The sequence below is a fragment of the Bidens hawaiensis genome, unplaced genomic scaffold (assembly GCF_021521415.1).
Source record: "Bidens hawaiensis isolate Kalapana, Puna unplaced genomic scaffold, B.hawaiensis_p1.1 tig00017971_1, whole genome shotgun sequence".
NCBI lineage: Eukaryota > Viridiplantae > Streptophyta > Magnoliopsida > Asterales > Asteraceae > Bidens > Bidens hawaiensis.
Genome location: NW_027492713.1, coordinates 103,879 through 130,384, shown reverse-complemented (window position 1 = coordinate 130,384; position 26,506 = coordinate 103,879). Strand labels below are relative to the sequence as shown.

Sequence of the window (26,506 nt, the reverse complement as noted above, 5' to 3'; positions counted from 1 at the left end):
TCACTCATCTCGCCTCCAACACCCCTATTTTATGAGTGAGCTTTATACGTGGATGCATCTATTTAGTTTCTTATTTAAAATACACTCACAAATTATATAAAAAGCACTACTGTTTTTTATCATAAGTAGTCAAATTATAAACTTGTTTTGATATTAGTGGCATTCAGCCGACAGTGTCAAATAAAGTTACGAAAATAACATCTAAAAACTATTAAAACGTTGCGTGTGTTAAGTACACTGAATAGACATGTATATAGGTGTCTAAGAGGAGTCTGTGCTCTATAAATACTAGCATATCAGTTGAAGAGTTTGAGCACATTTCCTCAATTCCCTTTGTATGCATGCTTCATAAGATCCAAAACTAGTCAAATCACTAATGCACCCCACACCCATGATAGCCGCTCCACTAGAGCCGTCATCGATCCGATATTATCTGCGATTTCTGACCCTGGAAGCACGGTTGAGGCACCTATGTGGGGGTGGTACTAGATGGCACAGAAGGCTTGAAGTTGCTTGTGTCCACTGAGGTAATGATTCTATATTGTTTATGAAAGTTCATGTTGAAAAATCAAAAGAAATAAGTTTTGAGAAGATGACAGCAAAAGAAAAGTTTAAAAGCTACTTTAAGTTGATATTAATTGAGATGTTACTGCCCATTAATCAATTTAAGTATCTTTTATATATATATTCAATGCACCGATTTTGAGGTAATAGTTATTATTATTTAGTGCACAACATATATGAACCTTGTATCTTCTAAAAAGACTACCAGCCTTATATATAAAAATATAATAAATATCAAATTCTTAGCTACAATACACCGTCTTAGTATTATCACTTTTAACTCCTTTTTCAACTATTCACAAAACCCGTCTTTTGTTCACCCGCCACGCTACTGCTAACTTCAAAACTTGAGTTCCGTCCAAACTCTAAATCTTCTTACCCCAAGTGGGTCGGGTCAGCCAGACCCGAAACATATAGGCGCTCATATAAACAATGCAGTCAATGTTTGTGAAAGTTTTGATGGGGTGAATGTTTACCGGATTGCTTCAACAAATGCATGCAAGCAGCTGCTGAGAACAACCCGATTGCGCCAAATGCTATTATTGTTGAATTCTCGATGGTCCCACTGTAACCCCTCTGTCACATAACTAACCATATCAACACAAATTACCAACATTCGGGGTTGAGCCGTAACCTGACCCATTTAATACCCGTCAACAAAAAAGAGTTAGTTGCATACCAGAATCAGGCACAAAAGAATTGCTGCATTTGCAGGAGCTAAAGAGAGGCTAATCATTCCGCCACGCAACTCATTTGGCACGTACCTGCATGTAAAACAAGTGGGCCCGCTTAATGGATATATAAATAATAATAAAATAATTTTAGAGTTGATATATAATAGCTTACAAAGTTCTCAATCGGGCCAACAAAGGTAAAACCAAACCGATACAAACATGAAACAAGCAAAAAAGCCCAACAAGAATTCCAATTTCCTACCAAGTTTTTAAACCCGATGATTAGCGCGTAAAGTAGCAATGGCTATTAAGCATGTAAACAAACCGGATGGTCTCGTTCTTCAATAAACGAATAGACATGAACAAGAAAATTCATTCCCTTAGTTAAACGAACGAACATGAACATATGTCTCGTTCGTTCATTTATGTTTGTGAACATTTACGTTCTTTCATTTGAATTCTTTTATGTTCGTTAGTTTAAGTTCATTCATTTACGGTCGATAATATATTCATTAATTTTTTTTTTGAATTATTACAACTTAGTCTAGTTTAAATAACATTTTAGGTCCAACACATACGCCTGTAAATGAACCAAAAGCACAATGAACAGTTTGTGAACCGTTCGACTAAAAGTTCATGTATGTTCGTTTATTTATGTCTGTTTACATTCATTCATCTAAATTCATTTTGTGTTCATTAGTTTATGTTTGTTCATAACACCGTTAACATATTCGTTAAAAAGTTTTTGACCTATTAAAACTTAGTCTAGTTTTAATAACTTTTTAGGCCCAAAACATTATTCTCACATTACCTCTAACTGGTTTTACTTCAGTTATGTTCGTTCGTTTACATTTGTGAACGTTAGTTTATACTGTTAACGAACGCGAACAAGAAAATCCCTTTTGTTTAATTGTTCGTGTTCGATCACTTAACAAAAGTTAAACAAATGAACACGAACATGCTCCATGTGTGTCCGTTCGGTTTGTTTACAAGCCTAATGGTTATCACAATGCAATATTAAAAAAAAGTACCTGATAATCATAAGCTACTATAGACAGAACAATGCCTGCAATAACAAACGCATATACTAAACAATCTTCGGTACGTAAGGGTAACGGCCCGTTAATAAACCATGGAAACGTTGTGCTTCCCAACATTTTAGCTCCCAACAAACACGGGTATATCATGCCTAGATTAACTTCCCGCCCATCGGCCTAAAAATCAACATATAATTTGAAATTGATGTTAAAAGGTGGATTTATTTGAATGCGTGGAATGAATGTATGATGTGAAATTCTGAATCATACCACTATGGTTGGGGCCCACAATATCCAAAAGGCTGCAACCGAGAACTGAACGCAAGATTGGGCCCAGCCCAATAACCATATTCGTTTATCTGCAAATATTATGTCATGTTTGTTAGGGGTGAGTAACCGAGTATCGATCAGTTTGTCTCGGTTATGACCTGAAACCAAATCATTAGGCCTGTAAACAAACTGAATGTTCAGTGAACCATTCGGCCAGAGAGTTTGTTTACTTAATAAACATGCGAACATGAACAAAAATTCTTGTTTATTTAGTTAAACTAACAAACATGAACACATGACATGAACACATGTATCATTCGTTCATTTATGTTCGTGAACATTTGTTCATTATGTCTGTTATCTTCGTTCGTTTAAGTTCATTTATGTTCATTAGTTTACCTTTGTTTAAATTCATTTATTTACAAAGTCATCTAATTTTTGAGGCACATTACAATCTGGTCTAGTTTTAATAAACTTTAAGGCCCAACATATTTATGTTCATGTGTACTTTTAATTGGTGTTTGTTAGTTATGTTTGTCATCATATTCAGTTATGTTCGTTTATACTATTAACAAATGAACCTGAAAACATTCATTTTCGTTCAATAACTTGTAATACTAAGAGAGAGATTCGAGTGTTTACCGAAAAAGATATGTGTATTCAATGATGTCCAATAATCCTTAAAATTTGCAGGTGAAGATTCTTTCCACTCTCTCGCAATAAAAATGATGGTCACAACTGCCAGCAAAGCAGTGGCAGTTGAGGGTGAAAACATGTTCTTCTCAAAGTCATTACCAACCAACCAATTTGCAACCACTTGGCTTCCAATCAAAGAAGCTGACTCAAGAAAGGTCATTAGCCAAAACATTTCATTTAACGAATCCAACCTGTGCCCTAACTGCCATTAAAACAATACTATTACAATATGTGTCACGATGAGTGAAATATGAAAAAGGCCAAAAGCACGAACCTTGTCATGTTGGGCCACCATCCATGTCTCGAATCCAAATAAAAAAACCGAACTTGATACAGAAAGGCAAACACTTGCTAACCAAATGCTTGGATATGAGAACAACCTTTTGAAAGCAGCAAGAAAAAGGTGTAAAATGCAAAACATCAAGCAAACCTTCTTTCGGCCTCTGTGAATACAAATCAGGCATAAGAATATATTAATTGGAATCCATTTAAGGCGTTTAATGAAAAAGAATGGAAGGAGGTATGCATACATACATTAGGTCAGATATTATGCCTAAACAAGTTCCAGGAATGAGTGCAGATGCAGAAGCAACGATGAGAGACGACACCATTTGGTCCTTGCTTACACCAAAGCACACCATCTCGTATTCTCCAAACACTGACCACATACCTTCCATTACTGTAGTAAAAGCAAATATCAGCAGTCAAACTATCAACAAATTCTAATAACTAATAGGTCATGTTATAGACACACACACACCATGTCATACTGGTCATACTAAATAAATGAAATGAATTTTAGAGGTAATAAATAATATAGAGTTAATAATAATAAGTGAGGTGAAGTGACCTGAAGAGAAGCAGAAGATAATAAGAAAGGATCTCTGAAAAGAAGAAGAAGATGGCTGATCGAAGAAGACGGTGGAGATTCTGGTGTGAGGTAAGCAGATGAGTGAGAGTAAGCATAATATGAATATGAATATGAATATTGATAGAGGCTTCTGATTGTTTTCCCATATTTCACTCTCAATTACCACTCCTCCCATTCAATTCAATTCAATTCAATTCAATTCAATTCAATTCAGATCAGATCGGTGGTTGATTGATTGATTATGCCGCTGAAATCTCCCGGATTCCGATTTCTTAGATCCCAGCCCCTTCTCCAAATACTACTTGTTGTCAAAATGGGCCAAACATAGATCCGGTAACTCCGAATTTCATATTTTGTTAGTATTTTTATTTAAAAAAATAAACATTTAAAAAACTAGAGAGTTGTTAAAGTTTCCTGGGAACGTTCATGTCAAACTCTCAAGTCAATGTGGGCCCGGTTAAGATAACATTGTCTGGCCAGAGTGAAACATCGAGGCTCTTCAAATTTAAAGAGTGTGATAACCTAAATACAAAAAAGTCGTCGTTCTCAAAAATATCTAGAAGAAGGTTACTAAGGAAATTTTGTTTAAATCAAAACTACACTGGTTTTACCAATCAAGATATATATATAATTTTCTATGTTCCTAATCCAAAGGAAGCTGTTGATTTTGTTAACTTATTTAAGTACTTTTTTTTACAGAGACAACCTTTTGTTGAAGATTTTGTTGTTACGGGTGTGCAAAATACACAAACACGTTGTCACAAAAATCAACTTTATCAACTTCTTTTTCTTATCTTGCATTGGCCAAGTGTCGGAGGCGTTGTACACCAAAGATTTACGTGTGTCCGAAACATACTAAGCCAGTTCACAGTTGGAGAAAACATGATCCGATGCCATGTCTATACCACTAGCTTCTAGCGCATCCAAAGTAGGATTCTCTTCAAAAAAGTTCACCAAGCAAAAAAAAAACAGTAACCTTTTTGTAACCAATTTGTAGCGTTGTAGGTGCCATCCTTCATTGTATGTATATGGCACCTACAACTTTATAATGTTTGATTGTTCTTTTTTTTGTCATAATAAGGGCATTAACAAACTAAAAATATAAAAACAAAACAAAATACCAGTTTCTGGTTTGATTTATCTTGTTTATGGGTTTTTTTTCATAACACAAATCTTCCTTTGATATAGCAACATCCAGTATCACATCACAACACATAATAAAAACAAAAATGAAAATAATTATACACATGTTTCTGAAACCATGAGAAAACACACAGAACACGCTCACGCGCACACACAAACTCTAAAATCAACCAACACCAATCAATACACTTTGAGGAGCCCAACAATAACAGTGGTAAATTAGATACAAAACATAAAACATTTCTAGCATTTTCATCCAAAATGCTAGCCATAACATAAACAATCATGCCACCTTCATATTTACACATTTACACAATAAAGCTATTATTATTATTATTATATACTTATACGCCCGGAAATAGCCTAACTCATGGAGACAACAAATGTTGCAGTTTCAAGTTAGACCCCGATAATGCGAGAGATACTGCCAACTGCCAAGGAGCCAAGATCAACCCAGATACAACTACTTCTTGTCATTGTTTGCCCTAAAAAACAAATTAAAAAAATAATAATTGAGATTTCCAAATAAACCCTATTATGTTATGTAACCTTTTTACTAAGGTCCAAAATCAGCCCCAACATGACCCACAAGGCTGAAAAGATTACCAGACAAAATCTTGTGATAGGATAATACATCCAATTCTGTCTTTAAAGGTTTCTTATTTTCAAAGATAATATTGGCTACTTGGCTACTAGTTGAATAAATTAATTTCTTAATAGCATGAAAATAAATTGTTCCTACCATCCAATCTGGAACATGTTGAGAAAGAAGAGCTATATATTGTTCCATCGCTTCCTCTCGCCCTATATATTTTCTAAACGTTTCCATGAATTCCTGACAAACGGTTAAATATATATTATGAAATATGAATCATAAAACAAAGCACCAAATTTAATGACTTAAAATAACATATACAGAACAATTCCACGTTGTTGTCACACTTGTTCACGGTTATTTAAATAATGCTAATTATCATAATTCACATATTATTACCTCTTGCATATTATTCTTGACACATAAAAACTCAAACTTTATATTGTTTGCGGATTCATATAAATGTAAATGCGGTAGTTAATGACCTTAATCACTAGAAATACGGGGACTCATAGTTACCGAATACGCTCCAAGTAGCGCGAATTGCGTACTGGTACGCACTATGCCGAAACGCAATACGATTGCGTACTGAACGCGTACCAAATCCGATGGTACGTCGATCCGATACGGTAATTTAATCAATCAATTCGGTAATGAAATCGTGTTTCCGTGATGTGAAATTCGTGAATTGGATCGTTTTTTAGCGTTCGCATCGATTAGGGTTCAGTGTTTTTTAGCGTTCCGTCAAAAAAATGGGTAATTTTTGTTTTAAATTGTATAATATTGTACTATGTTATGGATCTATGGATAATCTCTTTTGGATAATATGTTATGGAATTATTGTTTTGGTAATTTTTGTTTTAAATTGGGTACACCGAACCGGATATTATGGTACACCGTACCGGTTCGTACCGAAATGAACCTACCCCCCTCCGTACCAAATACGTCACGTTTAGCGAATTGCGTACCCGTATTTCGTTCCCGTACCGGAGCGTACCGCGGTTTAGGTAACTATGGACGGGGTCTTGCTATATAAAAACCAACCCAATAGTGCACACTACTACACCAGCTTACACCAGCTTGTCTGTCACATCATATAGGTTGTATGACATGGCTAAAAAGGTCATATGTGCCGTAGTATGGCTTTGTCAGTGGAGACATCAGTAATTACTTTGTCAGTCAAACACATTATACGAGGCCGTATGACCTTTTCTATAATGCCATACTAGCTATATGATATGGCGAAAAAGGTCATACATGACGTATGGCTTTGTCAGTGGAGACATCAGTCATTTCTTTGTTGGTCAAACACATCATACAGACTGTATTATTTGACCCTCATATGAATCATGACTATTTTCGCCCTATCATACGGCCTAATGACTAGCGACTATCATATGGCTTGTTTGACCACTTTCGCCCTATCATAACTCATAAGTTGTATGATCATACGGAATGTATGACACGCTAGTAGTGTCTATGTCTGAATAGTGTGTGAGTGGTGTTGGCTTAACTTAACACTAGCTAAAGAGGGTAAAAAAAAGTTAAAATCTTTATACCAATTGGCACGAGCGGAGACCTTGAGAGCCATCGGTTGCGGTTCAAAGCAAGACCCTTGAATGGCAACCTTATGAAGCCCATACAACTCCACCTTCACTTCATTATCAACCAAATTAACGCGATCAGCACCGCTCTTCGAGTCCATAAACGCGACCGCAGCTCCAAACCTCTTGTCCAACTCAGTCGTCTCAATCCCCTGCCAATCACCATCATCATCATCAACAATAGCTGATGATTCACACTCTACCACATTACCCTTATCGATTTCCACCGGATTAACACCGGCATCATCCAATTAATTTCTCTCAGGCATTTCATCGAACACCTGGTGGGCACCAACTCCACCGACAGTTTCATCGTGTTTCTTCACAACCCCACTTCCCAATTCATCATCAACACCTGGATCTTCAACACCCACATGGGTTTTTTCAGAATCACAAACAACCCATTCTTTATCAATCTTTTCTTCATCTGAACTGGATGCAGCAGCAGCAGCAGCAGCAGTAGCTGCAAATAGCTTGGCGATTAACAAAGAAACTATGAGAGAGAATGAAATTGTGAATACTAGTTCTTGAAAAAGCTCCATGATCAATCAATCAACAGATTAATGTTAAAAATAATAGAAAATAAAAATATATGTTGTATGTTGTTATGATTGAGAGAGATTATAGGATGAAAATGGATTTTGCATAAGGGGGTAAAGGATATTCCAAATTTCGCTTAAGTGTTGACGGAACGCTTACGTGTCAACCCTTGTTTCGTTATCTTAATCTTCCACAGGCATATTATTCTTTTTCATTTTCATTTAAGTGATATTATAAGATATTTTCTTTACACATTTGGCTCCTTGAATTGCTATTGGATTACTAAATCCGAAACAAGCTGGATTGAGCTTGAGCCTTATATAAAGCACGTTAAATTATATGTGGGTGGATAAACAGGTCGGTTAGGCTCGTCGGGCCTTAACGAGCATTGTTTATTTTTTAAGTTTTGATTTTTTTTTGTTTTGTACTTCCATGTGATAATTTCACACCGCATAGTTGAGTTTGAGCCGAGCTTTGACTCGTTTAAGGTAATGCATGTAGGCCCAAGCGGGCTTAGACTCGTTTAGGGTTTTTTCGAAAAATGTATATAAATTGATCAACAATAATAAATATGTTGAGCCCTATTCTAGCTCGAGTTTGAGTTTGAGCTTTTGTAAGTTAAAGCGAGTTTAATTTGCATTTAATCGAGCTTGAGCTTAGGGCTGTTCACGAACCGAACCGAACCGAACCGAACGCGGGTATGCTCATACTTGGTTTGGTTTGAAAGCGAGCCGAACCGAGCGGATTGAATCTAAAGAAACGAGCGATATCTTTATGCTTGAACTTGGTTTGGTTTTGAAACCGAGCGGCTTGGTTCGGTTTGGTTTTGCTTGATTTCGTACAAAGTTTCCAATTTTAAATTTCTAAAACTTTAAAATATCATTAATTCAAGACTTTCAACTCTAAATTGTCTAAACTTTCACCTTTAAAATGTATAAAAGTGTGTTTTAAAAACCGGTTCAAACCGGCCGGTTGAACCGGTTAAACCGAATTTCGCACAGAAGGCCGGTATTTTGAGTCCGGTATTTTTGACCGGTTTGGTAGAACATCGTACCGACGGTTTTTGTCTAAAATACCGGTTTTTACCGGCAAACCGGTTTTAAGCCCGAGAAATTTTTGATATTTGTAGCCCATATTTTTTCAAAATTACTTTTAACTCAATAATTAACATTTAAACGTGTAACTTTATGACTATTTTTTTAAAATTGAGAGTTTTTGCATTATTTTTTTAATATGGATTAACTTTTGGATTATATTTTGTTATAGAAATCATTTAGTTTTAGATTATTTATGGATTGAAGTTACATTTATAAGAAATTATAAGGTAAACTATTCAACCGGTTAAACCTCCCGATATAACCCGGTTCAACGGGTTGTACCATTTTTTTAACTCAATCCGGTACAAGTAAAATACCGGTTTTTAAAGCGTTGTATAAAACTCATAGTTAACAACAAAGCATATATAAAACGAGTGGCTATGGTTTAAATTTGAACTTTGAATTCAACACAAAAGAGGAAAATTTTAAAAACTTTAAAAAATAATATTCTTTTATATATATACATACAGTTTATATATAAAACTAATAAATAAAAAATAATTCGAGCAAATCGAACCGAACCAAACCGAGCGAGGCTTTGCTCGTGCTTGGATTGCTTTTAAACCGAACCGAGCCGAACGACTTACTTCCAAACCGAGCCGAAATCGAACGAGCATTTTTCGAGCAAAATTCGAGCGAACGACGAACGAGCGACGAGCGGCGAGCAGTTTGGACATCCCTACTTGAGCTTGTCTTGATTTGTTTGCAACTTGGATTGTGTGATAGTTAAAACAATTGGAATAACTTTTTTGTTTTTTTTATGATTGACGTAAAGTTGTTGAGTTGTTTTACAATTAGTAAAACTCTTGTGGAATTTATATTTATAATCATTATTTTATGGTCATTGCAATTACCCACTAATTAGTGCTCTTTGATATTAATTAGTGAAAAAGATTTTGTAGAATGCATGATAAATTAATAATTCAAGGTTTTATTAATCAATAATACAATATATATACTATCTTAAATGATGTTTAGAACCATGGAAGCATCAAGCATGTGTTGTGTGTTGTTTATAAAGGCTAGAAGCGAGTTCACGTGGGCCCTATCAAAATGTTTATTGTTAATTTGGTAATGATGTAGAATAGGTGAAGATATATGTTGGATGTAAATAATGTGTGATGGAATTTTTGTTTGAAAAAACATTGCAATAATATATTGGGGGGGGGGGGGGTTGTTGATTTGTCATGTGTGTAGACAGTTTGCAAGTTTGATGTCTTTTACGGGTCTTATACTCTTATCGTTTCAAATGCTTTTACATATATTGTCATCGCAATTTCAAGTGAAGTGTTACTATGGTTGTTAAGAAACTTTGTAGGTGCCCCCTATTTAGGCTGAAGATTATGGGTTATTCAGGCTCACTAGTGACGCTGATGTGGCTCACATAAGGTCATTGGAACACCGTGGCCCCATCCCCAGGTCAGTGACATGATATGTATGATCACCCACAAACTCATCACTAACCAATCAATTTCTTTTTTGTATTTAAAAATGGAGAATGAATTATAACATTAGTTGAGTGGTGAGGTTATGACATGGCGCTGATGTGGTGAATGATCTCATATGATGAAAAGTGACCCATAACACATAGCCTTAGCGTTTTTGGCTTCCACAAACGTCAAGTTGACACCGGATGAACTACCAACCCACGAATGACACATGGTGTTGGATTCGTTCATGGTAGCGTTTTAACAAACACATTTATGTGGACATATGAGGTCATAAGATGTTGACTCGTTGAAAGGAAAGCAAGTCATATTAGTTCTTGACAAAGCTAGTCATATTAGTTCTTGACAAAGCTATCTAACAAATGAAATCACTAGAAGTTTGAGTGTGATAGGAACCACAAGAAACATGGCATGATAAAGATGGACTAAAACAGAATCCTTACGTCGGAGTTTAAAAGTGAAGAATATAATATAATGAAGGACTAAATGTATCATTAACCAAAATACCATGTGATATTATTTATTATGTATAAGTGAGTTAGGTGCCAAACCTTTAATAAGAAGGCCCAAATGGTGTTATGTCTATTTTTGTTCGGTTGAATCAAGAGTATTCTTCAATCCACTAATTAAAATAATCATGTGGTGTATTTCTTCGTATAAGTAGATAATGTTTAATGATATTACCAATTAAAGTAAGTGGGCTATATTTAAACTTAACATTAAATTATTCATAGTTAATGAGCTATATTTATACTTCTAACAAACAAAATCAGGGCACGACACTCTTACTTTTATTTACGTTTCGACGTTAATTTATTCACGCCCGAGCCTTACATGTTACTTCTTGCATCAAAATCTCTGCCGCAACATGCTAGTTTATATCTATTGGTTGTAAACATAGATTTTAAAATGTTCTCTCGTTATGTGATTTCTTTGGGACATAGGGCCATAGGGGGTTGGATAAATTGGGCTGGACTTTAATTGATTAAGTTTAACCATTCCATATTCTAATTTCCATTACCCCTAGGCTAGATTTCTCACTTCTCTTTTTGAAATGCTTCATTACGGGCTAAGTATTTTTAACTATAATGTTTCTGATGGGCCTAAAATTTCAATTTAAGTTGTTTGAGTCTAGCCCATATGGCCGTATGCATTAATATAAATTATAAACTACAAATAACTACTACGTATTTGATACCACAAAAATTTCATAGAAAAAAATTATTTGATTATAGAATATCCGTTAAAATCTAGATTTTCTGAAACCATATCTATATAACTTCCTTACAATATTACTTTTACCCAAACAAATAGTATTGATATGAGATGTGTATAGTTTACCTATTAATTAGAATTTGTGTGTAAAGTGTATATTTCAATCTATACACCTAAATCACAATATTGTTATGTCGGGATGACTATAGGTTGATACTTGATGTTTTGGTAAATCCTATACATGGGTACATGTTATTTATTGCCGGCGTACAATGCTCATTTATATTCTTAATAGTTTAAAACTATTCATTTGGATGTCTATTACTCGTAACTCGATCTTATACTCACAATATATGTATACTTGAAATATAAAATATTAAACTATATTTCTAATTGACTAATTTTTAACAACTTCAAGTTTCTTACCACTTAAACATATTGATTAGTATTTATTACGTTAGGATTACATGATATATTAAAACATTATGTTTAAATGCAGATAAACACGTTTAGTTAATCAAACGGGTATCACCTAATACCACATTTATCTCTAGCCCCTAAAATTTTATAAAAACCAATCTCATACGTAATCGATTATCCAAAATTCCAAATACATGTTCCTAGTGTTTAGAGTTTCAGCTTTTCTCATATGCTTCGAGTTCATGTCTCAACCCTAATGAAGAAGTAATTTAATAAAAGTTTTTATGGGTGCATTTATCTATTGATCATCACAGTTTGGACTTGGGAATTTAGAAATTACTTGTGATAATTATAACTTATAAGCGCGAACAAATTACTAACTTATATCTTATAATTATTTTTTTCATTTTAAAAATGTATACATATTTACAAATAATCATATAATATTCATGCAACTATTCTCTGTCTTATACATTCGGTTAAACTATCAATTGTAAACGTCGAACCTTTTAAGTCCCATCTTTCATGGAAATTGAGTATCATCCTTCAATCTTACTATGATGATATATGGAAAAAAAACATTTCTTGTTCATTATCATAATAGTCGAGATTGTTTTAACCCACTAGTAGTTTATTGTTATTATTATTATTATTATATTTAAGTTTTTTTAAATTTATACAATTATATAATTGTTTGTTCTCTAGTAAACTATTGACGACACTCCAAAAACAATTGAACACGTATTAAGAAAAACATAATTTTATTCGTTTTTTAAATTACCCAATTTCATTAATTGGAAGTTGCATGTTGTTAATCATCTAGCATTTGATTAGACCATTTGCAACGTGGCTCACAAACCTTCCATATTAGTGGTGCTTGACCATTGTCTCATGAACAATTCTAGCTCATTGCGTATTCTCTTCCACAAACTTGCTGATTTTCCCTCCCCTCACCCTCTTACAAAAACAACCAAGCACTCCCATGGACCACCCGTTGTACACTTGTACATACCATCAAGCTAGTCTCCCTCTCTCTTTTACGTCTGCTACGATATTCTCTCTTTTTCACATCAACATCCAAGAGATCAATAGACACATCCATTAAAAATACTCTTAGTTATCTATTAACTTAATTTATCCCTTTGGTATCTAATTCATCATATTAATAATTTGAAAGATATTGCTTACATTTATCATGCCCATAAGATAAAGATGTAATTCAACATATTAACAATGAGACATCCTTAATTATTAAATATACACATTATCATTATTATGATACAACTTTAAAGATTCAAGTTATTTTACTTGAATCCAAACCAAATATCTTTTTATAGATTCTTGTACCTAATAAATCACATTTTCAATCTCCTTGATCTACTTACTGTGAGCCGGAGCCCACTGGATGAGTTCTTTTAATTTAAACTTGACACTAAATTATGAATTAGAAAGACAAGAGTTTTTAGAGGGTGATTCAGTCTCGGACCGATGCTAAAACCCGACCAGAAAACTCAGACTAACCTGAGCCCAACCCGACCGAACTCTTAGAGGTTTTGTAGTTGATATATTGCATTGCATTGATATCAAATTAAATGTCAATTAAAAATATTTGTAGACAAAAGTTATATTAAACAAAATTGTCATATATATTTGGTTGAACAAAAAAAAAACAATAATTCAACAGTTATGTGAAAAAGAAATATTCTATGCAAACCTTTTCATTTTGATCAACTTGTTTTGCTTATAAACTGTATGGATGTTAATTGTTAAATAGTGTATGTGGTCACAAAAAATTCATTTTATTTTCATTTTTATAAGGAATAATAACAAGGCATCGCCATAATAATATGCACACATCTTGGTCTTTTTTATCTATTTATAAAATAAATAATACGAATGATCAGTCAACATTGGGAAGAGATTCCGTTAAATATGTGACATGAACTACACATACCTGTGAAGGAGCCCATCTCCATCATTCATCAATGTCACATGAACATGTTTTTGCAACATGATATATATCCTTTACCACTTAATTAATACACCTTAAAACATCATCATAATGACTTCACTTTATCTTAATGAAAACACTATTCTATATAAATTGCCTCACAAATTGTTAAAACTAACAATCATCTTTTGATTTTGATAAGATAGCTAGGCTAAGGCTATATATATGTTCATAAAATGATAAAATGCCTCATTCACCCCTACAAGAAGCTTCCAACATTTCACAAATTATTCATTTATTCTATGTCCCATTGCATCCTTAGCCACACAATCACCAACACCAAGTCATGTCCTTTTCATTATTTCAATATTACACTTAGTTTTTCTCTAGTGATCCCCACAGTCTGTGTGTAAAGACTGTTTTATCCCTGTCTCTTGCACCTTTTAGGCCTAAGGTTCATACCCATTTTGGCTACTTATTTCCTTAACTATATGAGTATTGGTTGGGCATCAAAAGCATCAGTGAATTTAATGTTACAAAGTCCATAATTATGACCCTTGCAACCATAGTAAAAACTTGACATGATTGTAGCTAGGCATATCAAAGTTGCTTCATGTTGCTATATATAATGCAGGGTTAATCATGTTAGCAATCAAGAATGCTCAAATATTATTATTGTTATTATTATTATTATCATGATGGATGTGCAACAAGAGGAAGCTGCAATGGTGACAACTTATGACAAGATTCCTACAAAGAAGAAAGAGCTCATGAATACTGTCATGAAGAGGACAAGTGAATGGTTTGATACTTTGATTGATCTAATTGTTTTAAATTATTATTCAATGATTACGAGTTAAAAGTTTTAAATTTTCCTATACTTTTATGCAGGATTTTCTCCCAAGAGATCTCGAGCGACGTTATTTTCCACGTGCAAGGCGTTTCTTTTTCGTTACACAAGGTACAACTTAATGCATTTTGCACCTTTTGGTTGTTGCATATTGTGTTGAATTTTGAAACTTGTTATGCAGTATCCGTTAATGTCGAAGTGTGGTTACATAAGGAAAATGTTGTCAAAAGAGGCTGATCATGCAGTTAAAATCGATGATGTCCCAGGAGGGCCTACGGGATTTGAACTAGCAGCAAAGTTTTGTTATGGGATAAACTTTGAATTAACGGTCGAAAACATTGCAATGGCAAGATGTGTGGCTGAGTTTCTTGAAATGACGGACGAGTATTCAGTTGGAAACCTTGTGTCACGAACCGAGGGTTATATAAATGAAGTTGGACTTAATTCGTTTGCTGGTGCGGTAACAATTTTGCAGTCATCAGAAAGCTACTTACCGGTTTCTGAAAATGTGAAACTGATCACCCGTTGTGTGGATGCAATAGCACTCATAGTGACCAAAGAAAGCCAGTTTTGTTTGTCGGGTAGTGTCGAGTGTAGTAGCGATGGTTTGGATTCTTCTTCGTGTTCTTTGTTTCTCTTAAAAGAAGTTGTGGATTGGTGGGCTGAAGACTTGGTAGTTCTTAGCATACATACATTTCAAAGGGTTCTTCTAGCAATGATTTCAAGGGGGTTTAATAAGTATGCACTTGGTCCGATTCTTATGCTTTATGCCCGCAAATGTCTTCAAGATTTGGTATAAATCTCTATATTATCCTTGTTACAATTTTCACATGTGAACGGGTTGATTCGGGCTATATTTTATATAATTGGTTGAAAGCGTTATGTTAAGGAAACGAGTCAAATAGATCGAAAGTTATATATAAAATCTTATATCTCTTTTTATTTAAAACAAGTTGGATTGTAATATTAATAATATCATTTTTGCAAAATATTTAATATGCTAAATTTGTCTATGGATTCAAAGTTACAAACTGTTTGCATGGTTGTCCAAGCTCTAAAAAGTAACGAATTTAACTTGTACCCGTTTTGATCCGTTATCCGCCAAGCAGGAGATTTCAGGAAAAGGGAAGAACAAAAATGTGCCAAATCAAGAAAACGAAAAGCGGGTTATTTTAGAAACAATAGTTGGTCTCTTACCAAGGGAAAAAAATGCAATATCAACTAATTTCCTTTCGTTGCTACTTCGGTCTTCAATATACCTTGAGACAACGGTTGCATGTAGGTTAGATTTAGAGAAAAGAATGGGGCTACACCTTGGGCAAGCCGTGTTAGACGATATATTGATTCCTTCTTTTCGGTTTGATGGTAACACTTTTGATGTCGACACCGTGCAACGAATTTTAATGAACTTTGAAGAATTTGAAGGTGCGCGTGATGACATTGAGAAAGTTGGGAAGCTTATGGAGAGTTATCTTGCTGAAATAGCTGCTGATTGTAACTTGCCACTATCAAAATTTATGAATCTTGCTGAACATGTACCGAGTCAAAGGGCCACAGACGATGGGATGTATAAAGCCATTGATATCTACTTAAAGGTAACATCTTTTTTCATTATGTTTTATTAAATCTTGCATAAATGTTAGCAACTAAGATCAAGAACTATGCTTTGGAATGTATTAAGCCATTGATATATATTTAGTTAACATCTTTTTTCATTATTTTATAAAATCTTGCATTAAGATTAGCAATTAGGATCAAGAACTATGTTTTTGAATGTATAAAGCCATTCAAATATATTTTAAGGTAACATCTTTTTCATTACTTTTATAAAATATTGCACAAGATTAGCAATTAGCTTAAGAACTATGTTTTGGAATGTATATAGCCATTTATATCTACTTAAAGGTAACATCTTTTTTTTTTCATTATTTTTATGTAATCATGCATAAACATTAGCAATAAATCAAGAACTATATCATGTTTTGGAATGTATAAAGCCATTCATATCTACTTAAAGTTAACATCTTTTTTCATTGTTTCTAAAAAAAGTGTTGCATAAAGATTATCAATTAGGATCAAGAACTATGTGTCGGAATCTTGCAGGCGCATCCGGCTTTAGGGGATACGGAAAGAAAGAAGCTTTGCAGTTTGATAAACTGTCAAAAGCTAACTAGTGAGGCGTGTGCTCATGCCGCAAAAAATGAGAGGCTTTCTGTAGGAACAGTTGTTCAAGTTCTTTACTATGAACAACAACGGTTAAGGGAAGCCATTGATGATGGATCTAGATCGAGCCCTTTACCAAATGATCTTTCAAGTTTACAAAAAGAAAATAAAGATCTTAAATTTGAGCTTCAAAAGGCGAAAACAAGACTAAAAGAGGTTGATAAATCGCATTCTGATAAGTCACCATCTCGTACAAAATCAGTCATAGCCACCGTGTCGAAAAGGTTTTTGAAACTTACTCCATTTTTATGGTTTGATCATGGGGTTTCAAGTTCTAGTACAAGAAGCAAGGATAAGGTTACTAAAGTTAGAAGACATTCTGTTTCTTGAATGCCACCATGCAATACTAATTCTTCAAATTAATGTCTTGTTGAAATTATTAATTAATATGTAATTATATTTATACATAAATGTATATGTATATGTAAGTTGAACGTTGAGTTTGTATGTTGAAAGGTATATCATGTTAGAAATACTAAAATAAACAATATATTCAATAATGAATGAGGGAGTCCCTACATATGGACTTCAGATATGTTTTGAAAAGAGAAGACAGTGATGTTACATATTGTACCATGTGAACGAAATGAAGATAATGTTATATATTAATATAATTTACTTTGTGGAGCCTTGTCAACTATAAAAAAGCATGTTTAAAACTTATATATTAAATCATTTTGCCATTACAACCGCTACACAAAGAAAAACAATATACAACTACCTTATCTCACGGATTTGTTTGGTTGTCTAAAGGGTGAGCATAGAGAAAGTAGATTTATTTGTATAACATATATTTATGAATACTGTTAGAAGTGAAATTTTGAAAGCGATGTGACAATTTTATGAGAATGCATTACAATGTATTGGAAACTATAATCAAGGCAAAGATCAAGGCACATAATCCTTTTCTATTAATTTAGTTAATATTGTAATCCCTTGATTTATGTAATTTCCTATGTAATAGTTGTATTATAAATTCACTATAATATCAAAATCATTGACAATGGTGAAATTATCTATTATCACATGGTATCAGAGCCTATCTACGATTCTTCTTCTAACCCACCCTTTTAGTTGTTGTTTCTTTTTGTTCCAAAATTTCTTTTCTAATGGCCACCCAAACTGATTCCTCCCTTCCTATGAACACCCTCATTCACATGCTTACAATCAAGCTCTCTCCAACAAACTTTCTCCAATGGAAAAACCAAATCACACCCCTCCTTCTCCTTCAAGATTGGTTCCGTTTTGTTGATGGCACAACTCCCGCACCTCCGAAAACAATTACCGTTGACGGAAAAATCAACCCCAATCCTGAACATGCTACATGGTTTCAAACTGATCAGCGGGTCCTCTTGCTTATTCAATCCTCACTCACAGAAGAAGCCATGGCCGAAGTCTTAGGTCTCTCGTCTTCTCATGATGTCCGGCAAGCTTTGGAATCGGCTTATAGCCATGATTCACTTGAGAGAGCACAAAATCTCAAAGACACCCTAAGACAACTAAAAAAGGGAAATCTTTCCGTTGTTGATTTTGGACGACAATTCAAGGCCATTTGTGATCAATTGGCCGCTATCGGAAAACCGGTTCCGGACTCCGATAAAACTCATTGGTTTCTTTGTGGTTTAGGTTCAACCTATGAGTCGTTCTCCACGACACATCGCGCTGTACGACCTCCTCCTCCTTTTTGTGACCTTCTCGCTAAAGCCGAGGGACACGGGATGTTTCTCGCTTCTCTTCGTGGGCCTGAACCTGCACCGGTTGCCTTTACCGCCCATGAAACTTCTGCCCGCTCAAACATTCGAGGTCGCAGTCGTTCGGGCAGAGGATATTCAGGCAGTTTTATGAACTCTAGTGGTGGAGGTCGCCGACCGCGTCACTGCCAGTTATGTCGCACAAATGGTCACTTCGCAAATGCATGCCCGGATCTAAAAAGTTTTGCTCATCAGTCATCCTATTCGACTGCGAATCTTGCTCAAGCATTTCATGCGGACTGCAATATCTCCGCTTCCAAACCGGATTGGTGTGTCGACTCCGGTGCTACAGCTCATATGGCGCAATCACCTTCTCATGTTGACTCTTCGTCCTCTTATGAAGGACATGAGAAGGTGGCCTTCGGTAATGGTAATATTCTTCCAATATCTCGTATTGGTACTCTTTCCATTAATCCGCACTTAAAATTAAACGATGTTCTGATTGTCCCTAATCTTAAGAAAAACTTGCTCTCAGTTAGCAAGCTTACAAATGATTATCCGATTGATTTCTTATTTTCTCGATCTTATTTTGTTATTCAGGATTCGGTCACAAAGACCGTTCTAGCAAAAGGGACACATAAGGACAGACTCTATGTATTGAGCCCCGGTTTTCAAGCACTTGAGGCTACCGTTCTTTCTTCTTCAAAAGCATCGTTTGAACTTTAGCATAAACGTCTTGGGCATGTTGCCTTTGATGTCGTTTCTCTTTTAAATAAACATGGTTGTTTAAACCTCACTTCTATTTTACCTAAGCCTAGTCTTTGTTCTTCGTGTGAACTTTCAAAGCAACGTCGATTGCCATTTCAATTAAATGATAAACGTACATTACATGTTCTTGATCTTGTGCATTGTGATTTGTGGGGACCCGCTCCCATTGTTTCACAACATGGTTATAAATATTATATCATGTTTATTGATGACTTTTCAAGGTTCACTTGGTTTTATCCCTTGAAAGCCAAATCAGATTATTTTGAAGTTCTTCGAACGTTCATGACTTTTGTACAAACACAATTTTCGTGCAAAATTAAAGTCTTTCAAAGCGATGGAGGAACCGAATTCATAAATAATAAAGTTCGGCATTTATTTTTAACTAATGGAACTCATCATCGGTTGTCTTGCCCATATACATCCCAAAAAAATGGTCGGGCCGAACGTAAACATCAACATCTCACCGAAACCGGGTTAGCTATGATTTTTGGTGCTAATGCACCCGCTACCTTTTGGGTTGACGCCTTCTCTTCCGCGACTCATATAATAAATCATCTACCCACAAAATTATTAAATTACAAATCACCATTTGAAGTTTTATTCCATTCCATACCCAGTTACACAAATTTCAAAGTTTTTGGATGTCGTGTGTTCCCGTACCTACGGCCATACGCTCCTCATAAACTTGCACCGAGAAACATTGAGTGTATTTTCATTGGCTATTGCACTCAATACAAAGGGTACAAATGCTTTGATCCAAGCACTTCTAGAACATATATAACTCGTCATGCCAGATTTGATGAAGATTCATTTCCTTTTCCAGGCAAAACTACAACAACAAACCTTGCAAATCTTTTCCTAACATCCTATTGTGATCCAACCCCATCCACCATAAGTCACCCTACTGCCATCAATAATGACCAGCCCACATCATCAACACCCATCCAAACCCATTGTCCAACATGTGACACTCCTCCCTCACCTGTTAGCCCACAACCAAATTTGTCCACTGAACCCACAATGCAAACTGAACCTACTCTTGTCACCTCACCATCCACCACCACTACAACCTCACCCTCACCTGATACTTCACCAATCCATTCTTCACCTGATTCCACAACACAAAATATATCACCACTAGCCACCACCCACCCAATGGTTACTCGAGGTAAAGCCGGTATCATCAAATCCCGACACATTCTCAACCTTTCAGCTATTGCTCCTACCCCTCTTCATCATGCATTGCTTGTCACTAGTGAACCAAAAGGTTTCAAAACAGCTGCGAAACACCAACACTGGTATGATGCTATGACCGAAGAGATCATGGCCCTTCATCAAAATCAAACATGGACACTTGTTCCTCGACCTCCTAAGACAAATGTTGTTGGCTCAAAATGGGTATTTCGCACTAAATACCACTCAGATGGCAAAATTGATCGGTATAAAGCACGACTTGTGGCCCAAGGTTTCACACAAATACCGGGATTTGACTTTTCACACAACTTCAGTCCCGTTGTCAAAGCCACAACCGTTCGTATTGTTCTTTCTCTGGCTACGACAAATCGGTGGTCTCTTCATCAGCTTGATGTAAAAAACGCGTTCCTTAATGGCAATCTAAAAGAAACTGTTTACTTGGAACAGCCACCTGGATTCATTGACAATAACAAACCGAATCATGTGTGCCGTCTCAACAAGGCACTCTATGGCTTAAAGCAAGCCCCACGGGCATGGTTTCAAAGACTAAGTAATTTCCTAATCACTCAAGGTTTTACTTGTAGTCAAGCGGATACATCCCTTTTCATCTTCCACCGTGGATCCTGCCTTATATATTTGTGAAGCGGATTATTCGGTATGTTAAAGGCACCGTCAGATATGGATTATCTTTTTCTTATCCAACTACTCCTACCTTAGTTGGATACTCGGACGCCGACTGGGCTCGGTGCATTGAAACACGGCGTTCCACCTATGGCTACTCTATCTTTCTAGGTGGAAACCTTGTGTCATGGAGTGCTAAAAAGCAACCAACGGTGTCTAGATCAAGTTGTGAATCCGAATATAGGGCAATGGCAAACACCGCGACGGAACTTATTTGGATTGCTCACTTATTACGTGATCTAAATGCCCTACCATCCGCTCGTCCCACTCTCTTATGTGATAATTTAAGTGCTATCTTCCTTAGCCAAAATCCGGTTGCTCATCGAAGGGCTAAGCACATTGACATCGACTATCATTTTATTCGTGAACTTGTCTCTGCCGGAAAATTACACACGAAATTTGTTCCTACCAAGCTCCAAGTGGCTGATATTTTCACAAAACCATTACCAAAGCCTCTTTTTGAATTCTTTCGTGAAAAATTACAAGTTCATCAGCCACAAATTCGCTTGAGGGGGAGGGGGGGTATTGGAAACTATAATCAAGGCAAAGATCAAGGCACATAATCCTCTCCTATTAATTTAGTCAATATTATAATTTATTGTAATCCCTTGATTTATGTAATTTCCTATGTAACAATTGTATTATAAATTCACTGTAATATCAAAATAATTGACAACGGTGAAATTATCTATTATCACACAATGACCTAAAAGATGGGCATTATTTGGAAGTAGTTGGTATAGACAACTTGGATAGTGAACTTTTAAAACACTATTTTAAGGACTTTATGGCTAGCTATTTATGTCATCGGAGATCTAGAGTAACAATGAGAGTAAAACGTCACGTCTTCAAAAATGTAGTCAACAATAATGGTGAAATCCAAGTATGATTGTTTGTAAGTTTAAACTATTGTATTTCAGAAGAAAAAAATCTCAATTTTTTAGTTTCGTTTTAGCCTCCAAATAGGTAGAGGATCGCCTCTATTCCAAGGGGTTCGAAGGTCCTACATGAAGACTTAAGTTGTGTACTTGATATAGGATTCCTTATTTTCTTACGATAGTTAAATTTAAAGAATAAAAATATTTGCTGTGTATATAATTTCCTTAGGATTGTAGAGTAGCAGTAGCATATGTTCTTTTATTCTTGAGAGACAAAATTCTAGATTGCGTGATCAGTACTCGGATATTATCAACCCACGTGGCCTCTATTTTAAAGTTTAAACCCATTTTCATGGCCATATGGTCAATGATTTATACACCTATGTTTAAGTAAACAGGCAAAGTGAAATCAAAGTATATATGGTTATGACTTTTGAGTTGTAAGTAGGGAGTCAAATTGTTTATGAATTACTTTGAAGTGTAGTTTTATATTCAAACAAGGGGACTAGTAACCAACAAATAATAACAACGTCCAAAGAAACAAAAAACTAAACTGTCTGGTACATCAAAATTACGCCATTTCTTCCAATCAACGCCAATTTTTAACTTCACTGAAAATCTTATCATTTCTCGCTATCCAAATACTCCAAACTATGACTCGAAAAATAGCTTGAATTATGAATTATTATTATTATTATTATTGGTATTTCTAACATTTAAAGTTTAAATCCATTTTCATGGGTGAAAAATTCCAAGTATGAAAAAGAATGAGAGTTAAAAAAATCTCATTTTTCAAATAACAAATAATAATAATAATAATAAAAATATTGATTTCAACTCACCATTGTGATCAATAATGAATAATCAACATTGTGAAATATTTCGAAGTGTATTTTTTAGTCTATTTTATAGTAATATTATGTTTAAATTAAAGATTAAATTGCTCACTTTTATGGTGTAATCTTTTAGTTTATAATCTTACCAACTCAAAGGTATGCATTTGTGTATGCAGTACCGAAGCTTGAAAGAAAACCGCGGGAGGGGGCAAAATTTTTAGACGAAAACAGGTAAATTTACACCATGCATAATTTTTTTTTTAAGAAAACGGGTTAGAGAACAATTTTCACCCATATGCATATTATTAGTTAAACCGATCAACTATGTCGAGGCAAATAGGCTCACATTGGGACGGTGGAGAGCACGCATACTAATGTTAGAAGGTCACAACCAAAAGATTATGATGGACTTTCACATTGATATATTCGGCCCACTACTACTTATGCAACATGGGCTCCAACAACAATTATCACAAAAATCATTAAGCAACACCCATGACCCATGTGCTGCTTACTAAGTCCAATCGGGACAATGAGTTGATATTTAGGGTTTACTGTTTACATAGGGTTATTATTATTATTATTATTATTATCCCACTTCGTTTTTAGCAGGATTGGCTTTGCTATTCAAAAGGGGGTTGCGGCGCAGCTTGTTGCCCGTTTGCCTGTCACTTTGTTGTAATCGTTTTATAGTAATTTATATATGAAAGTAACATATTAGTTTTATTATTATTACTATTATTATTAAATTCAAATTTATGAGAAATTTGTTCTTGGAGCCCTTTGTTCGGTTATAGTCGTTGATTAATTATAAAGTTTCTTGAGTCATTTGATTGTTCCTGTTAAACTTTTGATTCGTACCTTAGACCAAATATGTGGACTGTCCTATGAGATCTCCTATTTAAATAAAGAAGATTGTCTTTACCATTTTTGAACATAGGTTGGTGGATATGCACGTCTCATGCAAGAGGATATTAATACATGTGGGTGTAATAAATATTTAAATCGGGATAAAGTATATGCCTGTATGGACTCTGAGGCCCCAAACACACATTGTCAATGACGCGTTGGTGGTGGAAAACAATATTAGTGATGAACTGATGATGTATAAATGTGGATCCAAATGAACATATGGATTCCGTCTTAACATGTGGGTTGTCTAATTTTAATAGAGAATAAAGGCCACAGCTTATTTTCAGGGATGTGTGATGTGTCTCACAATATTGATGACCTGGAGCCAATAAATAAACTTCACGAATTTGAATCCGGTTAGCTGGCCAACGATTGGTGTTGACGAATTATCATTCTCAAAATTGTCATATCGTCTTCTTAAACCTTATCAAGAGCGACGAGCTCTGGGTTACATCTTGACTAGAACATAAGAGATACAACTCATCTTAGCATCATTTGGTATCAGAGCTCTGGATTACATGATAAATATAAACAAATTCAAATAATAAAGTTAATCTGTTTAATTTAAACTTTGTAAGTTTTTCTCTTTTTTTGACTTATTGTTATATCCTTATCTTCTTTCCAAATTAGAACATAATGCAGCATCCATAAGGATCTTAGTGAAAATCAAAAGTAGATGAAGCACTTGTTAATTAAGCTAAAGGTATAACTAAGAACTCAAAATGACCGTGATGAGTTTGAAATATTTCTTGTACATTTTTAGAATGCATCTTTAATTACTTGACGAATTACCACACTAACCCTTCACCCATTTTGAAAATGGACACGAATCGTTACCGGTTACTTCTGCAGTTCGCACGTTTAATTAGCTAGTTTTGTATATATTTGACATGCGTGTATACATATTTGGTTACTTAACGAAGTAAACAAACAAAATGAATAATCTAAACTTTTATCAAGTAATGTACACACATTTAATTAGGTTTACATAACTTGGTTTAGTGAACTTGAGGGACCGTTTACGTTTAAACTTTAAAGCATTGCCGGTCATATTAATTTGTTCTTTCCTATGATCAAACCAAGATCATCTCATAGAAGTAAAAGAATATATATATATATATATATATATATATATATATATATAATAACAATAACAATAACATTATAACAATACTTTATATTATATAAGCTAGAATGAATACATCCACATAAAATTATGGAAATGTAAGTATGGCGCCAATGAAGAAACAAAGATCCAATCCCCGGGTACGAGTCCTGGATCTAGTGAGTCCACATGGTAAGATACGATAATTACGACCTAGATATGAGTACAACTTTCTAAAGTCCAATGACCGGAACCTGCAAAACAGACACCGTGAGTCTCGTTACAGGAAGGACAAGAGGGGGTGTCTTCCTGTAACCACCATCCGGCGTGAGAATCAGTGACGTTCGTAATCGGAGAAAGTACTGAAGTAAATGACTAAGTGTAGTCAGAATGTAGGTGAGTGAATGAATACCTCATACCGTTTGACAAGGTATTTATAGCCGAAGGGTATAGGAAAATGATTGGGGCAGCTGTCATCTTCTAGAAGATCTTTGATAACCGCCTGGACGCGTGTCCTCTTGTGATAGGTTGAGCTATACGTCTCATGTGTATGAGTATAACAACCTGGACACGTGTCGCCAAATGATAGGACGGATCGTACCCTGGCCATGTGCACGGTTATAACAACCTGGCCAGGTGTCATTTGTTCATTGGTTAGTATGTCACGTATTCCCCAAGTAAGAATCGTGAACCTTCTTCTAGAGAGTATTTGATTGGTGATAGCTCTCCCGCTGGCACTATCTTCCGGTTGTTTAGGCGGACAGATGTCCTGTCTTGCGGATGACTTTTGAGGATGCCGGGATGTTTCCGCGCGTGTTATGAGGACGTTCCTCCTCTATCGTGATATGCGGGTGATCCATATGTCCCGCGGGTGGCTTATAAAAGCATTCTTTGTGACCCGCGGGTGGTACTTAAGGGTATTTGGGTCTTTTTGGTACCCTACCTATATAGTAACAACAAACATAACTATCGATAGCATAGTCCTACATTCCAGTCCATCAAATTAACTTATGGAAAATTAAAGATATGCAAGTGTTCATGAGCAGCATTTGTGAAAACTCCTGGATGAAGTACTGACATGGCTGCTGAATGCTGAACAAAAGGAACTTGTTTGAACTATTTAAGGTAACATCTTTTAACTAAGTTTTATTCTCAAATACACATAAGATTGTTAATATATATGTAACAGAAAACATCTATTTTGACTTGTGCTCATGGAATTCTCAAATGTCATATATACTTG

At 35.1% G+C, this 26,506-nt stretch overlaps 2 protein-coding genes and 1 pseudogene across 3 annotated transcripts; 1 reads left to right on the top strand and 2 right to left on the bottom strand.

Annotated features, from left to right (window-relative positions):
- Positions 1-875: 875 nt before the first annotated feature.
- LOC143555101 (uncharacterized) lies at positions 876-4,246 on the bottom strand. The gene is made up of 9 exons (XM_077044726.1): positions 4,092-4,246; positions 3,776-3,920; positions 3,516-3,684; positions 3,188-3,443; positions 2,546-2,634; positions 2,270-2,452; positions 1,411-1,496; positions 1,244-1,328; positions 876-1,140 (listed from the first exon to the last, which is right to left on the bottom strand). Exons 2-9 carry the CDS (start codon positions 3,916-3,918, stop codon positions 1,003-1,005), a joined length of 1,149 nt encoding a protein of 382 aa, XP_076900841.1. The 5' UTR covers positions 3,919-3,920; positions 4,092-4,246; the 3' UTR covers positions 876-1,002.
- A 1,038-nt stretch (positions 4,247-5,284) lies between these two features.
- LOC143555100 (uncharacterized) lies at positions 5,285-8,171 on the bottom strand (annotated as a pseudogene). The gene is made up of 3 exons (XR_013139149.1): positions 7,410-8,171; positions 5,998-6,090; positions 5,285-5,686 (listed from the first exon to the last, which is right to left on the bottom strand). The product of XR_013139149.1 is annotated as an uncharacterized LOC143555100 (transcript).
- A 5,846-nt stretch (positions 8,172-14,017) lies between these two features.
- Positions 14,018-17,534, top strand: LOC143555099 (BTB/POZ domain-containing protein SR1IP1-like). The gene is made up of 5 exons (XM_077044724.1): positions 14,018-14,927; positions 15,017-15,086; positions 15,157-15,768; positions 16,085-16,570; positions 17,079-17,534. Exons 1-5 carry the CDS (start codon positions 14,821-14,823, stop codon positions 17,526-17,528), a joined length of 1,725 nt encoding a protein of 574 aa, XP_076900839.1. The 5' UTR covers positions 14,018-14,820; the 3' UTR covers positions 17,529-17,534.
- Positions 17,535-26,506: the final 8,972 nt, after the last annotated feature.

Excerpts from the sequence above, each read along its gene's own strand:
- LOC143555099 (XM_077044724.1), top strand. The coding sequence starts at position 14,821 with ATGATGGATGTGCAACAAGAGGAAGCTGCAATGGTGACAACTTATGAC. Across the intron at positions 15,769-16,084 it reads GCAAATGTCTTCAAGATTTG|GAGATTTCAGGAAAAGGGAA; the intron begins GTATAAATCTCT and ends TCCGCCAAGCAG. Across the intron at positions 16,571-17,078 it reads CCATTGATATCTACTTAAAG|GCGCATCCGGCTTTAGGGGA; the intron begins GTAACATCTTTT and ends GGAATCTTGCAG.
- LOC143555101 (XM_077044726.1), bottom strand. The coding sequence starts at position 3,918 with ATGGAAGGTATGTGGTCAGTGTTTGGAGAATACGAGATGGTGTGCTTT. Across the intron at positions 2,453-2,545 it reads TGTGGGCCCCAACCATAGTG|GCCGATGGGCGGGAAGTTAA; the intron begins GTATGATTCAGA and ends GTTGATTTTTAG. Across the intron at positions 1,141-1,243 it reads TTCTTTTGTGCCTGATTCTG|AGGGGTTACAGTGGGACCAT; the intron begins GTATGCAACTAA and ends GTTATGTGACAG.